This window comes from Cygnus atratus, chromosome 1 (genome assembly GCF_013377495.2).
Source record: "Cygnus atratus isolate AKBS03 ecotype Queensland, Australia chromosome 1, CAtr_DNAZoo_HiC_assembly, whole genome shotgun sequence".
Classification (NCBI taxonomy): Eukaryota; Metazoa; Chordata; class Aves; order Anseriformes; family Anatidae; genus Cygnus; species Cygnus atratus.
This window is the reverse complement of record NC_066362.1, coordinates 57742752-57766020: the sequence shown is the minus strand read 5'-3', so window position 1 is coordinate 57766020 and position 23269 is coordinate 57742752. Positions and strand designations below refer to the sequence as shown.

The window sequence follows — 23269 nt, the reverse complement described above, 5'->3', positions numbered from 1 at the left end:
CAAGTACTGCAGAATATTTAGTACTTAAAACTTTAAAACTTTAACTTTTCAGGCTATAATTTCTTAATTGCTTTGAGACATAGCATAGTCCTCGTACAGCAAACTCTAATAACATACGATTGCCTTAACTTTTGTTCTGCTACACAACAGTTTATGTTTCCCTGCTGGGTGTTAATTATTTTTTCCTCAGATTTCAGAAGACACTTTGGCAGTCTGATGGGACAGGGCCAAAAATTGCAGTCTCAAGCTGGGAGGTCTATACAAAGGATTGAATTCTGAACCGTAAATTTAAAATTAATTTCATGTAGAAAGACAAATATATTGTGGGTGAACTTCTACTGTAGTCTTTCTAGCAATGATGCCTCTAATTGCAGAAAGTAAATCAGTCTTGGCTGCTGCTAACTGTATGCTTTGTTCATGCTTTGTGACACTCTTAACACAGGCTGCTGTTGAACTAATTATTGCCCAGAAAAAGGAAGCAAATGCTATGTGGAAGACACAGAGCTTGATCCAGAGCTCCTCTTGAACTCAATGGGAGTCTTTCTGTTGATTCTGATGAAATTTTGTATCAGAACACTGATTGGAATTGGAACACCATTTCATCTCTCATAAAAAAACAAAACAAAACACTGATTATTAGAATAGTAACAACAACCTTCATGTTTACACTGTTATCCAGTGTCATGATTTTAAAAAAATCTTATTTCCATTCGGTCATAGAGGACATTAGTTTGATTTCTTTTCTTGTTCTTTTTGTCTTGATGCTCAGGTTTTCGCTGAAAAGAAAATCTTTGTGGACGCTTAAAATAAGAAGCCACTTATAGCTTTATTTAAGTTTAATAATGCAAAGTTGTTTTGCTTCAGTCTCTTGTATGAATTTTCCCCTTTTTTCATGAAGCATTTGTATTATTAGATGAAATTCCTCAGTTTGTGGTTTGGTTCATTTGCACTTTGATAATTTTTCAGCTAAAGTATTTCTAGGAGACTCACTGATGTTCAGACTGTTGTTTTTCCTTTACATACAGGTACTATTGGATACAATCAAAGAAACAGGATAGATACTCTTATGTATCTTCTAGCCTATCCCCAAAAGCCAATGGTAAAAACAAAAACAATCGAACTGATAGATTTTGAGAAATTGCCTGCTGGACAGAATGCCACAGTTGCTGTCATGAGCTACAGTGGTTACGATATTGAAGATGCTCTCGTCTTAAACAAGGCCTCTTTGGACAGAGGTAAGAACCACCAATTCTTTCCTACTTCTCTACTGTGTGCTCTACTGCGTGCTTTAATCATTTTGTTGTCTCATGGTGTTATCATACAATAAATTTTATTGCTGTTACAAACAGTGCATCTCCAATTAAGAAGTTGAATTCCAAAACTGCTTTGGGTGCTTTTGTTTGTTTTCTGCATGAATAGTGATTGTAATTCCATGGTTGCAACAGTAGGGTGAAGTTGCCAACACGTGAAAAAACTCTTGAGTATGGGTATTAAAAGAACAAATGGCTAGCTTTTGACCTCAAGTCAGAAAGGATAAACGATTCCTTTTTGAAAATGTTTAGCTTATGAAAAATACAAGGTATCGGATAAAATGTTCTGTGGTGCTTGATTTTTAGATGGTTACCTGAGCCTTTCTTCATTACTAACAGGCGTCTCGTCATTATCATCAGTAATGAAAGCAATAGATGAAACGAGATTTCTGAATGCATTCAGGAAAGGAATGGAACATGTGGTATTTTGTGCCATGGTGATCGTGATGCTCTGAGGGCACAGTAACAGTATTGCTCCTTTTCTAAGGGAAAATAATAGTATTGCCCAAAACAAAATCATGTAGTATTTATTCAGAGAGAAGTTCAAAACCAAAAAAACTGTGCAGTGTATTTTAAGTAGAAGTGCCTAAGCACCGGCTGGAAGTAACTAAATGAAATCCATGTTTGTGCCGCTCTGGCCTGTGTCACTGTCTCCACAGATCTCCAGCGCTTTATGTAAATGCTGCGGGGGGTTAGAGGAGAGTTGCCTGAAAACTTTAGTGTCTCTCCCTTTCTCTCTCCCTCCCCCTAATAAAATCCCTTGAGAGAAGACGTAATGCAGTGAGATCAAATTGGTTGGAGTTTCGGGTGGCCAAAATCAGATTCTTCCCTGACTTTGTTCCCCCCCATACTCCCTTCCTCCTAGTTGCTAGGCAGCAATACTAGTATTCCTAGACATGTATCTTTGGCATTAATGTCTGCTGCATTTAATTTATGCCTCCTTTTCTGAAAACAACAACAGGCATGATTTAAAACTAAACGTTTTCTTTTCTGGTAGACTGGTAACATTTACAGGGAGAGCTGCGGTGATTGTCAGGACTTACTTGGCATATTCTAAAGATATAGATGTACTGTATGTGGCCACAACCATCTTTCAAATAAACTAAGATAACGTAGGGTCATTAGAAAGCCCTGCTTTTATCTGCCTGTAATTCTAAATGTGATGAAAGTGTTAAGTATTGTAGCTAGCTGCTGCACCAGGAGAGAAATTTCCAGAGATGCTACTTTTCTGATTTAAACAAACCAACCCTATTTATATGTAATTATATATATGTGTACATATGTGTATGCGTATGAATTATATGTAATTTAGACTTCTTTCAAACACCAAAAAAAAAAAGTTAGTAATGGAGTGATTATATGAAACCTTCAAGAGGCACATTCCTGGTAAGCTAGCCTGTGTGAATATGAAATATGAGTGAAAGTTCAGGTTTCTTAGAACCACAGAAGGGAAGAGGTGCTGATCTCATCCTGTTAAAATCTCTTCTATGGTGCGGACCACCAAAGATAAGAAAAATGATGTGTGCATGTGTATGCAGAGGTATAGAAAGGCATTAGTTCAACTTCAGAATTGGACCATAGTCCAGTGTCCTAAAAAAGACAGCATGCATGATGTGTTGTGAGCTACTAGGTATCTTTGTACAATGCTTTGCATGTTCAAGATGATGAATAATCTGACTATTACAAAAGATGTTATATTCTGTAGCTCGGCAAGTGTTTTAGCATTCTTGCTTTGTTGTGATAACATGTTGTAAAAAATTTTTGAATTCCTAGGCAGATGAGTTTGTGTTATATTTTAGGTTTTGGCAGGTGTCTCGTATACAAGAATGCGAAGTGTACACTGAAGCGTTACACAAATCAGACGTTTGATAAAGTAATGGGTCCGATGTTGGATGCAGCTACCCGTAAACCAATCTGGCGTCACGAAATTTTAGATGCTGATGGTATCTGCTCTCCTGGTATGTCAGGCTGCATGTTTAGTTGTGGCATGTACAAAATCTGAAGTAGAAATTAACATTTTGTTAGTGTGTGGTGTGCACCTCATTTTATACTTAGTGTAATTTTTTTCTTGAAGTGGACAACGTTTGAATAGAAAATTAAAGTATAGAAAAATAATAGAAAATTAAAAAATGTTACTTTCCGAAGGCAGCATGATGCCAGTCTTTTGTGGCGTTGTTGCTGTATGAACCTAGTGATTTCCTTACAATATTTAATAATATAACATGGCATACTTCCTGGACATGTTCCTTGCAGTTTGTCTTCTAGCATACCTTATTTTAAAGCCTAGAGTGTATTTCTAACATAGGTGGCCAGATATATTTTAATGGTGTTTTCTTTCCTGTCTGTTGTAGGTGAAAAAGTAGAAAACAAGCAAGTCCTTGTGAACAAGTCTATGCCAACTGTGACTCAGACACCTCTGGAAGGAAGCAGTGTGCCTCAGCAGCCACAGTACAAAGATGTGCCAGTGACGTATGTTGCATCATACCTTTATACTTGGGAAGGTGATGTCTAGGAAAGATACCCCTTTACAAGGAACCGCCCTGATTGTATATATATGGAGAGGAATCATTGAGTTGTTTCCCGGGAGAAACCAAGGAAAGAGTGAAGACAGTGGAGCAGGGAGAGGAGTCACATATGGATGAACCAATAGAGAAACAGGAGAGAAGCAGGATGAGTGGGAGGGTAGAGAACGTGTGTGGTTAGTGAGGGTGTGCATCTCCTCCATACTGGCTCTCACTGAAAAAGGCAAATGCTCAGCCCTTTCTTTGCCAGGCAGGAGGCCAGAAGATAGAGGCCTTCCTATCTCAGAGACTAATGGTCAGCTCATTCTGGCCATTCCAAGGGAGTCAAGAGAGAAAAGAAGTAGTCCTGCCTGACAAGGACATGGACCCAGCGCTCTGAGTTTAGGTGTCATAGTTACTGGAACAACAGACAAAATAATCTCCTAAATAAGTTATTGAAATCTGATATACCCTCATTCTGCAATATGTAGGCAAAAAAGATGATGCCAAAAAGCTGATACCATTTATTTTTATTTTTTTTAACTTTCCTCCCAAAGTCTCTGTATATCCTACCACATAAACTCAGGTAATTCCTGCAAAAGGACTCTCTAGACCTCACCTCTTTTTGTACCCCATACTGCGTTCTGCCTGTGGTTCATTTCTTCAACTGCACATGATATTACGGCAGGATATTATGCCTTTATTTTGTTCTTAAATTTTTTTAGTCTATTCCTTAGGCTCCCTCCTTCAGCTGTAACTCTCTGTTTGGTTCCGTGAAAGCTACATTTTAGCCAGAAACTTAGCAATACGTAGGTTTGTAACTTGTGTTTGGCTCATAAATGTAAAACTCATGTTCTGTCTTTTTTCATTAGCTATAAAGGTGCAACTGATTCTTATATTGAAAAAGTAATGATTTCATCAAATGCAGAGGATGCTTTCTTGATCAAAATGTTGTTGAGGCAAACTAGACGTCCGGAAATTGGAGATAAATTTAGCAGTCGTCATGGGCAGAAAGGTAAGCTACATATTTAATAAAAATGTTGGGTATTCCTACTGTACATATTATCATGCATGTTTCCATTGATTGGTTCAGATCTTTTATGACTGACTACAGTCATCCTGCAAACAAACTGTCCTTCCATGAGCAGTGTTCTCTTTGTCAAGAGAAACATAGAAGACAGTGCTTTAGGTTAGGAGGAGCTCCCTGTAAGTATTCCCTCCAGCACTGTGTGCCCTTTATTTACCACTGGTTGTGCTCTAGTCCCAGGCTCATGGTGGCTTTGAGCATGTTGTGTTGATTCACACTGTGTTCTTGGAGCAGAACCAGGGAACTCTATGGGCAAATATGCCCTGGTCGGGCAGCAGAGAGTTGGTCCTTGCACAAAATCTGTATGAAGATCTGAACCAGTGCAATGAAATGGAACTGCGACAAATGTCACCAGTACACAGGCAGTATCCAGCTCTCTTAAATGAAGCTTAAAACTAGAATCATCTCCAGCATATTCAGTGCATGTGTGATTGGAGGGGGTATGAAGAGTAGCTGGTTATAGATGGACCCCAGGCGCAAATGAGAATTCATGTCTGAAGTGCTCCATGCCTGCTGTTCACTTCTTTATTCACATCTGTAGCCTGAAGTCAAGCTTTAAGTCCTTTCTGGATTTCTGAAGCTGTGGAAGTACATAAGCAGCAGTGGGAATGAGATGGCCAGGCGTAACTGAAGTGGAAGACTGCACCCCTGTCATGAGATGCCAGGCTAACCACTGTCATCCTCGTGTCTGTAGCCTCTTGGTTTGGTGATCAGGACATCTGCATAGAGCAAACCTGTCAATCAAAAGATGTTCAATGGGTACAAAAGGCAATATTTGATCATAATGTATGGTGTTACATTGCCTCAAATTCTTTGTATTTTCAATGAAGTACAGAACACAGGCTTTCTCAGGTACATCCAGCTCTCTCCAAGACTTTTCCAGTGGTGCAGGTATTTTCCCAAAGACCTGTTCTTGAAACTCTCTACGGTTCTTGAAACTCTCTTCTAAAGAAATCCTGCCGTTTTTTCTGCTGTTGTTAAGAAATAGAAACTCTTCTGATAAACACTGGAACGTTTTTTCTGATTATATTTTCAAGATGGCTTTTGATCTAAAAATAGGAAGTAATTACCAATGATTCCCCATGCAATTGGGAAACCAATACCAGTGGAAGGCTTCAAAAAAATAAAGAAGAAACAGTACATTCTTGACTTAAAATCCAGTCATGTTCTTGCACAACAAACATATAGTATAGTTCCTGTAAAATAGGGGGAAGATCATTAGCTTAAGAGGTAAACAAAGAGTTGAGCAGTTGGGGTGGTTCAACTGCCCCATTCCTTCCTTCTCCTTCAGGAAGATTTCCTGTGGAATGTCACCCAAATAATTTTTAAATCTGAGACACAATGAGGATGTGAAATATTGCAGGCAATGACAGAACTGGACAAAAGCCATCAAAAGGAAAGGGAAAATTTCATTTGTTAGCTATTTAAAAATATAGCTAGTATCATCTTTCTCTGACACCAAATCGATGAAGGATCAGTTGTATCTGAAGAACATAGGCAAATGTGACACAAGTCATAATACTAACAGTTTAACATTTTCTATTGAGAGAATTTTTAATTAGCCTTGAATTCTCTCATCTTCCGAAGGCAGCTAATTACCACTTCAAGTTTAATTTGTGAATGTTAGTTTTAAGCCCATCACAGAGCCATTTAAACCTATGACGAGCTTAAACTAACAAGTACCTTGGTTTAGTAAGAAGGAAAGCAAGCATTTTTCTCTCCTTCCTGTGTTGTCAGTCTTTTCTGTGAAGTATTTTTATTTTTTAGAAGGAACGTGTGAAGATGAGATTTGATTTCATGAAATTGTAGGATAGTTTTAAAGCAATTAAATATGTGCAAAATACAAGGTTGCACGAACCACAGTTCTCAAGTTCTTTTCATGGGCTTTTTCACATATTCCAAATTGATTTGTATTCTAAAGGTATACTCTGTCACTGGGGCAGAAGGAAGTGGAGTAACAGAATTGGAAAGTGGCTGAGATACAACAGATTAAATCTCACAAACCAGCTTTGCTCTTTTGTTACAGAAGAGCCTTTTGCTAAACAGGCATGTAGATTTTGTAGGCCTCTGTAATAATTTAGATCTATGCCACTGCATCTGTATTTGCTACCTTCTTTGTGTCCTCTCCCGTGTCAACACTGTATCAGCAAGGGTCACCACTTCCTGGCCTGTCCACTGCACCCTCTTTTCATGCAAGTCTGTGTTTTAAGTACATTTCTTCCAAACTACCTCTAAAGCCTTCAGTTCAAGACCTGTCGACAAAGCATGTGGGGAGGAGGAAAGTTAGGCCATCACGTTGTGTTCTGAGACTCACCAGCAGATGTTTTGCTCTATCTCAATATTCACCTTCAACCAGGATGCTGCAGTAAGATCTCTGGGACTGGGACTGTGCCTTTAGTCTATAAAGCCCTTAAGCTTCTAATGTCTCAGGAATAAACATATACCTACCAGAGAGAACATATCTTAAGCTGCAGGTCTTTGTTTTAACTATATTGCATCATATATTTTCTAGAAGGATAAAGAAACTTTTTTCGTTTGTTATTTTGTTTTTTTAAATCTCGCATTCATCAAGCAAATTCACTTTTCAAAGCACAGAAGGCTAGAGGATTGTTAAGCTAAAGAAGCCTCATCTGAGTTCCATACAAACTAAATTATTATATTTCCAGATTTCCTCTTGCTTTGCTACAAGTCACAATGAGGAAAAAGTTGGGCTCCTTTGATGTGAAAAAAAGCAATATATCACTTCTCTGAAAGAACATTTCTCAGTCTCTCATGTGAAAAAGGATTAACACCTCCAACAAAGGTCCTGTAGATCACAGAACTAAGCAGCAATACTGAACAGTATTCCTGAGGAGTGGAAAAACTGTATTTAAGCAAGAGATTGTTTGAACTGGCAAACAGAAGCTTTTTAATAGCTGAAGATCTAAGATAAAGGATTAAACCTTTCTGAAGTATCTGCACTTAAACAACTCTAAAGACAAGGAAGCGAGTTTAAATTCATGAAAGATGGTCTTTGTTTTCCTAAATGAACCATGTTCTCTAGTATCAAAACAAAATCCGTTCACAGCATTGTCAACAACATAAACTTCATTGCAATACCGTTTCTCTACCAAAGTCTGATCTCACTTACTTTCTATAATTTTTGCTAGTTTGAGCATCTGCCTCGTGCTTGCCTGAATTTATAGTTGAGAACAACTTTGTCCTTTCAGTGGCACTTGTACAGTGCACGTAAGCAGAGCATGTAAACTAAGATGTTCGTTTTAAATTGTTACTTGTGTCGTTCTCCCACCTTACAAGTCAGACCTGGTGCTTTATCTCTAGTAAAACATTGGTGGGTTTGTAGGAATTAAATGGTTGAAGCGGTATTAAAAAGAATTTGCTGTTATTGACTGCAGGAATGTGAGATGATTAGTATTGATTAGGCATCAGGAAAGGTAGGAATTTCTTACCGTATTTTCATCTTCAAAAGTTGAATATGAGGAAATGAGATGTCAGAATGTCATTAAAACTTCTCTCACAGATTTTCCATTTATTTTTGACAAAACTGCTGCTCAGTGTGCTGTCTTAAGAAGAAGAAGACAGCTTTTTTTTTTTTTAATCTCAAGCAGCAAACAGGTAACCTTCTGACCTTTTCAGTAAATCCTCAACTGAACCTCTGAAATTAGGGTGATTTAGCATTTTATGGCACAGAATAAAAATCTCTAATTCTGTTTCCAAATAGTGTATCCTGAAGACACATTTTATTAAGCTCTTGACTCATTCAGCCATGTGTATTTTGTAAAGTTCCTATGGTTATTGTTTTACAATAGCTGCTTCCAGAAGCATTGTAAGGGTTTCAATTAATCAGCTCTTTGTGTGCTTCAGACTATGCAAATTTATCACATCAGACCATTCAGCAGCTCATGGGAAAGCAGTGTACAAACTGTATTGTCTTCTAGCACCTCCTCTCATTTAGAGTGATGTTTTTAATAAGAAAACTAATCAAGTTTACTTATGCATTATTTATCTGTTAATTTTAATTCTGTTCTTTACCTCTTATGTCAAATGGGATGTAGCAAGTGATATGATAGATCAGTGAATGATTCAATATTGAACAAAGCTTATGTGATGCAGCACTTTTTTCTTCTGAAGTTGTTTTATGCTTACTTAGCCAACGCAGTATGCAATTAGAGAGTTTTGAGGCAGATCTACATTTTTGTTTAACCTTATTAATATTTGACAATCAGCTTGTTACTTGCCCACAGTACGCGGTGCTGTGTTAGAGGTACACCTCTTCTTCATCATGTGACATAGTCCTATTTCTCGGGAGTATTTCCAAATTCTGTCAAATCCGGTAAATCTCAAATAGACACCTTTGAGTTAGTTTTCGCTCTTTTACCACTCTATCATTAGAATAAACAAACAGGGACGTTTGGTAATGTGCTGCTTTTTGTCTTGCTGATAGGAACCCGTATTACGGCTGCTTCTATTCACTTGGTCTCCTTTGCTCTCTAATGTCCCTCCTGCTGGTAGTAATTAGTTTTCTATATTAGCTTGTTTTGACTTATTTGATTATGTTTTTTTCGTTTGGCATGTGTGTGTATAGAAGGCATCTTACCATAGCTGGTGAAAAACTTTCCCATAGTGTTGTTTTCTCCCTGCCCCCTCCCCGTCGCCCCCCGGCCCCCTCCGTGCTGTTTTACAAGTCTGTCTGGGGAGGTGTTTGTCAGCAAACCGTAAAGGCAACCGTACAAAGGGCACAAATCCTGGAAACGTGAATTTCTCCTGATTAGGAAAAGAAACTCTTAAAGGACCAAAGTGAAGGGGTGAGGGGACCTTTGTGTTCCTGTAGGGCCTGGTGGAGGTGCACGGGTGTTGAGGTGCTGGTGCAGATAGCTGTGAGGACAGAGCCATCGTGCCTGGTCAGAGGGCTGTCACTTACTGGCTGCCATTCAATAGCAGTGGAAAAACACTGCCCACGGCTGTTTTATACTTGCATGTTAAACCATTGTGGACATCTAATTTAAGTTTATTCTAATTTAAACTGTTATCCTTGCAATGAGCTGCCATGTTTATTAAACAATGGTTTGGGGTTTTTTTTTGGTGGAGAGGGAGAGGGCTATCTTAAAAGAATTTGCCAGCATTGTTGCTGATTTTCCCTCTAAGGTGACATTAGGAAATTGACATAGAATGTCTTTTTTTCTAAATTCCAGTTGTTTTTCAATTGAGAAGGAATGAGAGGTAGCAAGCTGCTGGATGTTTTCTTGCTCAAACTTACTTAGTCCACACCCAAAAAAAAGTCTTTGTATTTTGTTTTATCTAGAAGAGTAATTGCAGCCTTTTCTGGTTGTTAATGTTTGATTCTGGCCCTAGACAAGAACTTCAGATTGTATGAGTGAGAGCAGATTCTGGTCCGTCATCATACAGCATTTAGTCTACAGCTGTATTGCTGAATTCTGGGTGCAGCATGTAAAAATGTGTGCAGGGGAAGGAGAAGGAATGAAACCAAATTAGTTTGTATGTCTTGTGTGAAAGCTGGGGAGCAATTTTCCTATGGCATCTAAATCAGTAACAGTCAGGAAAATCTTTAAAAACCTGTAGGAAGAGCCACAGAGCAAAGTTTCCTACTAGTTTGTGTCCTGCTTATGAATATTATATTGGGAATATTGGGCAGCTGAGTTGTGAAATACAGTTCATACTTGCACAGGGCAACATTTGGAACTTTGGGCTGTCTTAAATCCTGCCTCTTCTTTTCTCCTTTACTGTTTTATTGGCCAGTTTCAAGTGATAATTCCACTTATAACGGATTAATTCACTTGATCACTTTTTTTGCAGCTGCTCGGCAATGCAGAACTGGCAGGCTTGCCTTTTACTGCCCTGCTGCAAACCCTGGCTCAACAATCGGGGATGAAAAAGAGTGGCAAATTCAGGAGCTTACAGAGCAGACTTGCAAGTATTAGCTAATCTCTGAAGAGCTTCTGAAGGAAAGTGACTGCAAAAGGAAATCAAGTTTACATTTGAAGCGAGTTGCAGTTACTTGCTTTTAGAAGTAATGTTGTGTACAGGAAGGGTGTCTTCAGCTTTTTTAATAGCTCTCCATGAGAAAGAATGAACTTTCTTAAAACGTGGGGGGGAGGAATCTGCTCTCTGTCCTGTTCCCTAAATACAGATGGACATGCTGTATAGAGATCTGTTACCTAAACTCAGCACCTTCTTAAAATACAGAAGCTTAGAACTGAGGTTTTATAGCTTTCTCTTTTTTTCTTTCTTTTTTCTTGCTAAAATAGAAACTTATAAATGGCCTAGCAAGCTTCACATTGCTGGATTCTGTCTAAATATTTTGTTTCTAACTTCTAAGCTCATTATGCTGTCTTTGTGTTAACTTGTATTAAAATCTGTCAGCTATGACTGGTCTCATAACCACAGTCAGCGGACCAGAATAAGTTAATTATTTACTTGTGTCACTAGTGCTCTTCATCTAATGAAATGCACAGCTGTGTTAGATCTGCAGTTGGGTGTGTAGGTCCCATTGTTATACAAGTCAGCGGAGGGTAGAAGCCGCTATGATGGAGAGCCCTCAGTTCTTTCTGCTGTTCTGCCTTTCTGTGTCGATTTCATGGATCTTTTATCATTCACTTTCACACAAAACAAACAACACAGTGGCTGTCTGCTATGGGAACCGGCTTGGCATATAAAAGGTTTTCAGAGCCTAAAGTAATTTTAAGTTAGCTAAGATTTAATTTTTGGCTTACAGGTGCCCTGAAGTCCAGATGCATCCTAATGCTTTCTTAGAAGTAAACGGGAATAAGGCACAATATACGTGCCATAATATCTACATAATAAAGTATTTATGTATATAATTTTAGGATAAAAAAGCTGTGCACACAAGAGGTGGTGTGTTGGTTTTGTTTTTTTTTTTCGTTTTCAGCAAACGATTGCTGCTTGGTGGGGAGGGTTAAAAGGATGTTATTGATTTATCATAATGGAACAATGAAAATTAATTTCAATAGGTTCAAAAACTAAATATGACCCCCATGCCCAGACACTCCAATCCTTTTTTTTTTTTCCTACCCCCTTCCCCCATGCTTACCATTCTCATTCTATTAACTACTGTCCCGTACACCTATCCCTGTCTTGCTCGGACAGTGGAAGAGGAGCTCCCTCCTGAGCAGACGCCGATATCCCCCTGTGAAGTGGCTGGTCGGGGGATGCCTTTTTAGGGATGTAACCAGCACCCTCAGTCACCCAGGAGCCCCCTCCGCTCCAAGGCTGTTCCCAAAACGTGCTCTGGCAGTTGCAGCAGGCTGATCTCAAATAGCTTGCAGGCTTTTTCAGTTCTGAGGGCTTCTGGAAGAAATTGTCCAGCTGAAACAGTAGCTTTGCTTCAAAGGAGTGCAGGCTTAAGCAGCTGCATTTTAGCACCTGAATTTGTGTGTTAGATCTCTCGGTCATTTCGAGCTGCAGTATTTTAATCTGCAGAATTCACAGTTTTAAGGGCGAGGAAGGAAAATTTCCTGATGTATGACAGACTATTTTAAATGAGTTTTTGTGCTTCTGTTTAACATGGCACAAGTAGTTTTAGAGTTTGGCTTTTTGTTTGTTTGTTTTGCTTCCAGTAATCTGGCGAGACTGAAAAAACTTTGATTTTTTTCCAGAAGGTACAATTTGTGTTCGTCGGCTGACAAAACACAAGCAGTCTGAGGAGTGGACTGTACTTGGTAATTTATCGAGAGCAGTCTTTGCTCAGCAAATGAGAGCTACCTGAAAAAATGGTTTTTGTTTTGTTTTTGTTTTTAGTATTTTCCCCTAATCTCCCCTCAGTTGCTGTCAAATCCTGACTTAATTTATTTTTATTAAGTATTAATAAAGAGATTAAGTATTAATAAAGAGTATGTTAAAGAGATTTCAAACTGATAATAGAGAAAGTAGAGACCTGCTTTCTTTCTTTTTTTTCCCCCCAGGAACTTACAGTATTAGCTCTAAAAACTGTGTCTCCTTTGAGATATTCCAGACTGATTGGTCAGAAGTTTCTGGTTGCCTCTGAAAACTGTATCTAAAGCTTTCTTCCCTAATTTGCTAGCTCACAAATCACTGGGAGCATTATGTAAGGGTATGCTAATTTTGCCAGTCCTGTCACAAGGGCTCTCTTCTAGCCTGCAGGTTGTGAGCACTGGTCATGGTAATGAATCTGGGTAAAAAGTGATCCATGAGAAAGAGAGGAGGAGGAAAACACTAAAGAAAATCTGGTGATGAGCGTCAGCCCTGCTGGTGGTTTGCTGTTTGTGAATTGAAATGTTTTCTCTTCTGCAGGGGTGTGCGGACTGATTGTTCCTCAAGAGGACATGCCATTCTGCGATACAGGAATCTGTCCAGATATCATAATGAACCCTCATGGCTTCCCATCGCGTATGACGGTTAGTGGCTATGTTGTGATTAAAGAGGCAGTGTTCCCCAATAAAGACAGTAAAGTGGATTAGCCAGAAGAAACAAAAAATTTGAAACACACGGTTGCACTGAGAATATTCTGCAGTCACCGTGCCACGTGCTTGCTCTCTTATGAGTATTCAACCATCTGTTTTGCGTATTTTGAAACATCCTGCTGTAAAAAAGTAGGGATGCGGGCTGTTTTGTGCATCATACTCATTTTGTTCAGCATCAAACTAATAGAAAAGCAACCAGGTACCTCAGCTGCACCTTTTCCCTTTGGAAATTTCTTGCTCTCCTTCCCAGTTGGCTATGCTCACTAAGCCAACTGGGGGCAGACTGGGAGGAGAAGGGTGCAGAGGAGTTTCAGCCATAGTTCCCGACCTATGTAACTCCTTACATTACACACACCTCTCTGGAATTCAGGCAAGGCTCGTACCTGTGTTGCAGAGCCTCGCTAGATAAATCACAGCCTGGCCTTTTATATGGGACCTCCACTGGTTACTTGGTACAGCCTCTGGTCTTTTTGTCTTTGTTAGCTTCTTCTGTTTCCCCTGCCGCACTGTAGCGTGTTAATCTCTGAGGCTGTCTCCCAGTGCAGAAGGCCATGCTGGAGCCTGCTCACTTTTCAGACAAGTGGAAAAAGTGGGGCTGCCTGACTCTGGGCCTTCAAGGGTTCCCATACCCCGTCTGGTTTTCACCCCTTCACACAGGAATAATTCCTGACCTCCTTGGGTTTCTTCCACTCCTTACACTGTGTGCAGTAACTCAGGTTGCCATCTCAGACGCTTTGTGTGGCTAACTAACGCTGTGACTGACCCAGAGATGTTCTAGCCCGTACTGGAGAGCCCGCTGTTAACTCTGCTTTTCCTTGCACAGGTAGGAAAGTTAATTGAACTCCTGGCTGGAAAGGCTGGGGTCCTAGATGGCAGGTTTCACTATGGAACAGCTTTTGGAGGCAGTAAAGTTAAGGATGTGTGTGAAGATCTTATTCGCCATGGTTATAACTACCTAGGGAAGGACTACGTAACATCTGGTATCACCGGGTAAGAATCTGCTGCATAGATTTAGATGTTTCAGGGGAGCAGGGAAATCCTGTTGAGGCACATCTGAAAAAGCTGCTTATGTCTCAGAGCTCAGGAACTTTCTGTTATTGACAAACTGCTCTGTGAGATGGAAGCAAGAGGCTGAAGAATGGGGCACTTCTTTTTTCTTATAAGCGTTCTGTGGCTCCACACTTTAAGAATTATTAGTATTTGCATGGCTCTAATGTGAATGGGTATTGTAGTAGACGTGAAAATCTCCCAACTTCTTCTGCATGACAAGAAAAGTAAAATCAAGGTTTTCCTTCTGAGAGATTGAAAGAAATTTCAAGTTTTGTTGGCAGCAATTGTTGTATATGCTTGGAATCAGATTAGCATTTTCATATTGTCTTTAATAGTACTGTAAAATATGGATTTGGAAGCAGGTGTCTGTTCCTTGGGAATATTTTGTGTGCGCTCTTTTTTCTTTTTTTTTCCTCTTTCGATTACACAATGATTCAGTCTGGCATAATACTCTAATCTGCAAACTTCCTGCTGTGCTGATCAGACCAGCTTCTGAGACACAGTTCAAAGAACGTAAGATAGTTTAGGAACAGGAAAAGGCCATATGGCTCCACATGCCTGCCCTTCCAAAATGCATCTTAATCCTACCTTCCTGCTATTTTTATTATTCTCACAGTCCCCTTCATCTCAAGGAATAAGTGTTGGTCTCTGTTGTAAGTTGTTGGGGTTTCTGTTGTTTTATTTTTAACGCTCTTTATTTTAGTTTTTCCTACCAAATTATTCCGTATGTTTGCCTCTTGTTTCAGACAGATTTTATTCACCTTACCCACTCCATATTTCATAAATTCTTTATGACATATTCCAGCATTTCAAATATTTTTGTTAATATATCGTGAACATTTTTTAAACAAATCTGTCTAATCTTGTTTCCTGGGGAGAATAAAATCTTGCTGTAAAAATCCCCTGCCCCTGAACTTTAAACTTTGTACTACTTTATTTAGAGACTTTGCTTTAGATACTTGTATTCTTCCAGGCAAATTTCACATACTTCATCTGTTTTTTATGAAACTTGAAGGTAAATACGCATGCAAGTTCCAAATATGTGTGCAAATTCCAAATGTCTAATTATATTTTATTATTTGCCTAGATGGGCAGCTTTTGGAATAGCACTGCGTCGTGTCAGTAATGACTAAATGGGAGGTTGTCTCCTGCTTGTTTTTACATTGCGCATATATTTCTAAGAATAAATCAGTGGCAGTGCTGAGTTTCTCTGTTAAATCTAGTTGTTCTTAGGGAGTGCTGAAGGTGGTAGCTGGGAAGTGACTGAGTGCTTTCAGCTGTTTGCTTTCTGATCTTCAGATGCTGATGCTGCTCTTACAGTTGGGGGTATTTTAATGACAGAAGTCTTTAGCCATTAATCCAGCTCATAGAAATGAGTAACACCCTCTGTGCTGCTTACAGATGTTCCCAAGTTGACGCAGGTGCTTAAACGCAGTTCTGAAGAGCCCTTCTACCCTGCTCATCTCAGTCCCCGGTGCCAGCCTGGGCAGAGATTTTTGTCCCATAGGTATGGCTGCTGAGCACGCTGCTGCAGGCTCTGTCTTAAATCACTCTTTGGAGTCTTGCACATTTGCAGTCTTCAGCGGTTGTTGGTGACGCTGTTGACACACTCCTGCACAGTCAGGGAGCTCAGGCATCCAGCTGAAACAGGTACCTGCAGGTACAGCAGCGTGTCTGTGCAGCAAGGGGCGAGTTCAGGAGCTTGTTCCTCACTTGTTCCTCGATACAGCGGTACATGGTGCTGGCTGGGTACTGCTCTTCTGTTCAGAAAGGTTACCTGTAGGGTTTTCAGACCAATTGTCGTGGAAGCCCAAACATGTTTTTCAAGGACTCATGATTCCCAGATTGTTTCAAATTCTACTTGCTCAGGACACACTTCTCTCTCTCTTAAGGTAAACGTGTGCTAACTGTGAATGTTGGTTTGTTTTTTTTTTTTAATTCCTTCAGGGAGCCTTTGGAAGCATATATCTATTTTGGCCCCGTGTATTACCAGAAGCTAAAGCACATGGTGTTGGATAAAATGCATGCAAGAGCTCGAGGACCCAGAGCAGTGCTCACCAGGTATGGTTACAGGCTAAGTGGGGAATTCTTAGCCTGCAATCGGAAGTGTGCCCAGCTGACTGATGGGTGTAAAACAAAATTTGTTTACCTCCTGATACTTGAAAAAAATGCTATTACCTGTTAATACCTTGTTACGGAGTAAAAGTTCTCACAGCTGACTGTGGTAGAAGGTTGTTTTGAATAGCCAGTGTGCTCTGTGTGGTACAAGACTGAATTTGCTTCTCTGACTCCTGTTAACAGTTGGTGGTAAAAAAAAAAAAAAAAAAAAAAAAAAAAAATACTGTCTGCTGATTCACAGTGCATATTCTGGCCCTGTCCTGTCAGCTTGTTCATATCACAGGTATTTCAGGAGGACTTTCTTTTCTTTAACAGTTGTACTTTTACAAAATCAGGTATGAGTAGAAGGAAGAAATGAATTTTAATATTTCAACATCCTTTGGTACCAAGCAGGTGGCCCATATCTTTACCTGTCAAGGCAAAGCATTGGCCCTAGTGCCACACAAGCAGGCATTAGCATAACGTGCGTCCCTGGTACACTGCACTTTGCCTTGCAAAACTTCCATTTAACTCTGAAACTTGATTTAGAGTTGTGTGTGCTGGTCCACAGTTCTAATACAATACCGTGAAGGAGAACAGCACTTTCACACTAATAAATTGCAAAATTTACAGAGACGCCAAGAATAGATCTCCATTTTTATTTGCCCAGTTTAAATATATCCTCAGTTCCTTTGGAGTCATGATGACTGCACTGAGCCTGAACTTGGTTTTCTCTCTAACAAAAAGGTTGATGACCATGTCAGTGTCGTCTTGTGTAAATTTTGAGGTCAAGCAGATGTACTCTGGGTAATACATAATATAAGCTCCCGGAGGTGGGCTTACTCTGTCTGTAGCTTTGGGGAATTTGAAGCATTCTGCTTTCATTGGTGTTACTTACCTTTTCTCCTTAAAGGCAGGCCAGCTTTTTGGCTCTTTAGCTCTAAGGCAGACTGCACTCATGTTCTAAATTGCTCCCATTCCTGGCTCACAAGAAATAGTTCAGTGGCACAGTCTTTGCTTTGAGGAGGCTTCTAGTGGATGGCTTAGTTCACCTCTCTCCATCACAGTAGAACTATTAGCTAAATCTTGCCAGACAGCTAATTGCCAGGTAGTCTTGAATATTCTAGCAAAGATTATTCTAAATTTCCTTTGCCAGTCTTTCTGGACTGTCATGTACACCAAATACACATACCTCACCAGTTCCATGGCGGTACTCTTCTTTTTGAGTTGTAAATCGTGTAAATTTGTGATCAGTCCCTTTTGTACTGTGTTTGAGATGTAAGCACAAAGTCATGTCTATCCTGCTTTAAGGCTTCCCTGTAACAAGCATGATTCATAGCCTTTTATTTAATTCTTAATTTATTTTTTATGCCTCTTAGTGCCCTGATGCAGTTCTCTTACCCCGCCTGCCTGCACACCAAGTTATCAAGTCAGTCCTCCTAACAGGTGCAGCCTCCACCTGTTGACGCACTGTTACAGAGTGGAGATGCAGCTCTCTGCTGTAGCTGATAAAAAAGTATCTTTCTTGCTTTTCGTTGTGTATTCCCTACGCCTTTAGGCTCTCCAACCTCATGCTTACTCTGGGACAAAATGAAGTTACACAGAATCACAGAATGGTTGAACTTGGAAGGGACCTCCAGAGATCATCTCTGCTATTGCACACTTCCCACAGAAGTAACTACCAATGATTGAAATGGGAGAGAAATGACGAAAAGCTTTTAATTCTTGTCTAAACTTTCCACCAACCACATTAATAAGAGCAGGTATAGCACAACCATCATTTCCCTATCGCAGCTGCTTGCCAATATGAACCTAAGTGATATTCCCAACTGCGGGGCTGTCTGCCCCATTTTCTGTACTTTGATGCCTTAGTCATGGTATTGGCCCTTCCTATGAAAATAAAAACTCACTGTCTCAGCTAACAGTGCACACAGTTGTTTTATTGGAGCTCCTAGCTCACTCAAATCCCTTGATCAGCCTTCATATTGTGTCCCCAACTTCTCAGCTGTTTAGAGATACTGAATTTAAATGAAACCTAAATCCCAAGTCAAGGTAATACTTGCATGTAAAGATGAAGGTGGTGTGGTGTGATTTTCCCCCACCCCTTACTTTCTTTGAATTCTTTGTTCCAGTCAGTAGCATCATACTATGTAGCTAAAGCTCTTTATTTGACTTTGAGGAAAGCTAGTGGATGTTCAATTTATACTGCCTCTTGACTAGTCTTTTAGGAATTTTCTTTTTTCTCCTCAACTAATTAAACTTTTGTTATTGCCATCGCCTCTGCTGAGAGAGTCTGCTCTGCCAGCTTTCATATTCACTATTGTTTTATCATCCGTTCCACTTCCTGGAGAGTAGATTGCCTCTAACATTGTTTTTGTTTGGTTGGGTTTTTTTGCTTTTAAAAGTAATCCTGTAACATTTTCCAACGTGGAATTTGGCAGTGATTGTCTTGAAATGCATTTTATTATATAATGAGTGCACCTTTACTGACAGAGCAGAGCTACATTTCCATCTGGAATAAGGCAGAAGACTTGAGTTCCTTGAACATCACTCATTCTGAATATTGCTCTGATTAAAACAAGACTTAGTAGAATTGCAGCACTCTGTCAACACAGTCAAAAAATGCCAAGATTTTGCCCTCTGAATTGGTGTTTGCTAAATGAAATGCAAGGCTTAATTTTTTCCCATGCATAGTTAAAAGTGAATTTAAAACAGTTCTGTATGTGGTGTTGCCCAGATGCCCAGTCCTTCAAAATCACTTTACCAGATAAACTGCTTTCAGTTTTCTGATCAATATAAGCCTTTTCCAGGCGTAGTTGTCTTGATGGACGTTGTCAGAGCTGCCACCTGCATGTCCTTTGAACTTATCAGATAAGCCAGTTCCTGTTGTACTGTGAGGCAGTAATGTGGTCCTGCTGGTCGGGGTTCCTCTGTGGGGCTGTGGGAGCATGGTATTCCCTCCTCCTGTTGGGCAGTGTTTTTCTAGGTAATATCCCACTTTTTGGACATCAGCCTTTCTGCCAATTACTGTGTTTGGTTTTCTGTAACAGTTCTGCTGAGACCTACAAGGCGTGCTCTTATTCGTGAGGGTAGACTACGTTTCCCTCCACTGGCCACTGAAACAAGGAATAGGGCCATAAAGCTGAACCCACTGTTCTTCCAGAAAATACAGAATTAGCACCAATAAATCCTTAATGTGCTTAAAAACACGGAAGTTAATTGTTTTATGTTTTTTCTAAATGGAACGGTTAAATATTATGAAGACCAATTCACCTGATTATTTTTTTTATTATTTATTTAAAGAATCAGTTCATTTTACTTAGGATTTAGGAGTTTTAAGATCTTTTTTATTATTTTTAAATATGAAACATACCTTTTTCTATGATATTCCCAATCTTATCTTCAAGAGTCTGCTTTGTCTTCAGAATGTTATATTCAGAATAAAGAATGGAAGCAGTTGCCCAGGGCAACAGCTGCAGAGTGCATGTGTAGAGGGTAAGGGGAAACAGAACTGCTTTACAAATACTGTTTTAACATTTTAAACAACCTTTGGTGTGAGGAATTTTCAAACTTAAGTGAGCGGGAGGAAAAATCCAATAGACTTACAGAGCCTAAGACAGCCTCTTTTCAAAGGCCCAATCTCAATATTGAAATTTTTGGTACTTTGGAAAACTACTTTTTGGGGAGTTTTTTTTTTAATGAGATAATTTTGACATTCAGTGGGAGTTAAACACTTCAAGAGCTTAAGATTCAGGTTGGATATTTTGTTTGCGTGTGTGTGTTTTAGTGGGATTTCAGCCGCCCTAAAAATCTTCACCTTATATGTGTTGGAAGACCCCATAGCGTTATCAGCTCTTAAAGGGCTGGAAGCAAAGCCCCATAGTTTCTCAAGAGGTTTTTATCATCCTTTAATTGGATTGCGACTTTATTGGAGGGGTCACATTTATAAAGCTCTGTTGGCATTTTATGCTGTGGAACAGCACCTGATGAAAATTTTGAAGGTATGCATTTAACTCCTACTGTAGAAGTCAGCTGGTAGAAGAAACACAGGCACTCTAACACTGCAGCAAATGTCTGTGCCTTTGGACACCTCGACTGCTTTTAAAGTCTGCCTCTGAGCACTTCACAAGAGAAAACTGTGTTCACCACAGGGTTAGTCCTTTAAAACAGCATCTAAACAGTGATGCTGCCATCACCCGAGTGGGGGGGGGGGGGTTAGGGAGTTTAATCAGGATGTAAACAACTTCTATCCAGTCTCCCAGCAGTGGGGAAAAATGGAAGGTTACATGCATGAAAAGGATGATTTGAATTACAAGCAGATTAGTTTTAAAGTTCCACTGTGGTCAGAGTAAAGGAAACTACTTCCCCTAAAAAACAAATACAACTGGCATCTTCAGAAGATCAGTTTGGACTGGTAATTAGCTTTTTTTTGTTGTTGTTGTTACAAAGAATTGTTAGATGTTGAAGGCTTTTATAAATCCTTTTCCCTGAGTTTGCATTATGTTGGCAAAAACTTACTTTCAATATATGTAGTATGCTTAACAAATTTGGTAGATTGAAATAACAAACTATATATCCTCCAAAAGTTATGGTCCAGATCTGTAATTGTATATTGTGTATGATTTACACTGCTCCAGCTACCAGAAACAGCACACAAACATTGGGTTTCACTGGCTAGTGAAGCCTCTTATGATTGCCAATAACAATTTTTATTCCATTTATTTGCTGTCATGCTTCAGAGAATATACTAAGATTGAAGTATTTAATAAAATGTATGCAATATATTAGTGCTTCAGGAATTTAAGATTGTTTTTGCTTCATAGTACACTCTAATATCTGCAACCTACATACTACTGCATTGTGCTAGCACGGGAGTAGAACTAATGCTGAGCTAAATTTCAGTGTGACAAACGAACATTGCAAGTTCCAACCATGTCCAACTGAAAAAAAAAAAAAGTTGGTTTAAACAGTAGAAACAATATTGTTAAATAAAAGATTTTACATTGCCTTTTTATCTAAAATTTTTCAGTGTCTGTTTATGTTGATTTATTAAAACTTCCCTCTAGCACCAAAAGGATGAGAAGACTTTCCAGACAAGAAACGTGACTTTGCTTTGTGTTGAGGAGCTAGAGAACCAGGAACCTATACAACATGGAAATTAGTTTGTTATCCATCAGACATGGAAAAAAAAAAAAAAAAGTAGTTGTGTTAACTCCAAAAACAAACAAACAAACAAAAATAGGGTTTTAATATTGAATTAGTAATGTGCATCCTGCAGAAGGGAGTAGTTGATCATGCTGTTTAGTTTTGGTACTCTCTCCGAGATTAAAAATAGTCTTATTTTACAATGTAGTCTTACTTAGCTGTAGTTCAACTGAAACATTAGCTTGTTGAGTCATTCATTAGCTGCTGAATACTGTTTCATTTAGATAGCTACAAAATATAAGGAATGATTAATCGAAAAAAAAAAAAAAAAGTACCAAATCTGAATCCAGGTATATGGTTGCCAGATCCAGTTGTCTTCTTGGATACCATTCGGTCTCAAGTTTTTGCTTGCTCAGCTGCATCCTGTGTCGTAGAGCATTGTGGCCTGACACTGCAGTTGTCACTCACGGAACGATGACGTATCGGCAGTGGAGGAACAAAGATGAATCACTTTAATCTGAGTAGCATCTGTGAGATCAGCAGCTCTAGTTTGTACAGCGTTGTTGTCTGTTGATACTATATTGTTCCTACAGTAAGAGGACAGGTATTCCTAGAGTGGCAGAATGTGTGTTCTGGAATACTTACCGCATTTTTCAAATATTTATTTCAAAGGCAACCCACTGAAGGTCGATCCCGTGATGGTGGTTTACGTCTTGGAGAGATGGAACGGGATTGTTTGATAGGTTATGGAGCCAGCATGCTCTTACTGGAGAGACTGATGATTTCAAGTGATGCCTTTGAAGTGGATGTTTGTGGGCAGTGTGGCTTGCTGGGATACTCTGGCTGGTAAGTTGTCTAACTGCAGTGCCTTTTGCAAATCACAGCGTCCCTTCCTCGCTTCGTGCATATGTGATGCTTCATATGTGTTCACACTTTCAAGAAAGTCCTCAACACGCCTCTCTGTAACAGAACTTTGCCCTTGGCTACGGTGCTTCATACTTTTAAAGTGCTCACAGGCACTGGTTAACAATCTTGTGCACCTTAATCCAAACCAATATCAAAATGCAAAACGATATTGGAGAATCGATGACAGGAAACAGTTCTTTTTTTATGGTCTGATTGAATTTAGGACAAAAGTGAGTTTGTCGTCAGTGGGATAGGGGTCTCTCTTGTGGAGCATTGGTATTCTCTTCAGCAGCCATCTGTGCTTGCGGGGAAGGTTACCTTCACCCTGTGAGCTGCCCTCCTTCCCCCCTCTGCAGCAGATTAGCAAACCCCTGGAGTAGATTGCTGGTGCTGCTTGTAGTTAGTACTCCCTAACCTGTGCCTGGCAGGGTGAGTTGTGTCCATCTGAACTGCTCAAGTCACCGTGGTGATTTTGTAGGTGCAAACTGCTCCACCAGCAGTTCAGAGGGGATGTAACCTCTGCAAAATGAGGTGATGAGCAACAGCTGGGACACACAACCTTCCCTGCATTGCCCAGCTGTGCCAGTAGTAAGGAATGCCCAGGCTTGAATTAAGTGGGGCAAGCTCTGTGAAAACAGGTAACCAGGAGTCCCATGACTAAGGGAGGAAAATAAATCTGTGTTCAAGTTACTTCAGTATTTATGCTGGGGGAAG

At 39.6% G+C, this 23269-nt stretch overlaps 1 protein-coding gene across 1 annotated transcript in view; it reads left to right on the top strand.

Moving 5' to 3' along the window:
- Positions 1-23269, top strand: part of POLR3B (RNA polymerase III subunit B) — a 77427-nt gene that overhangs the window by 46909 nt on the left and 7249 nt on the right. The window contains exons 20-27 of the mRNA XM_035560773.2: positions 1026-1235; positions 3110-3268; positions 3662-3779; positions 4684-4826; positions 13188-13291; positions 14181-14347; positions 16355-16468; positions 22322-22495. Coding sequence (XP_035416666.1) covers positions 1026-1235; positions 3110-3268; positions 3662-3779; positions 4684-4826; positions 13188-13291; positions 14181-14347; positions 16355-16468; positions 22322-22495 — 1189 coding nt within the window. The remainder of the gene's footprint in view (positions 1-1025; positions 1236-3109; positions 3269-3661; positions 3780-4683; positions 4827-13187; positions 13292-14180; positions 14348-16354; positions 16469-22321; positions 22496-23269) is intronic.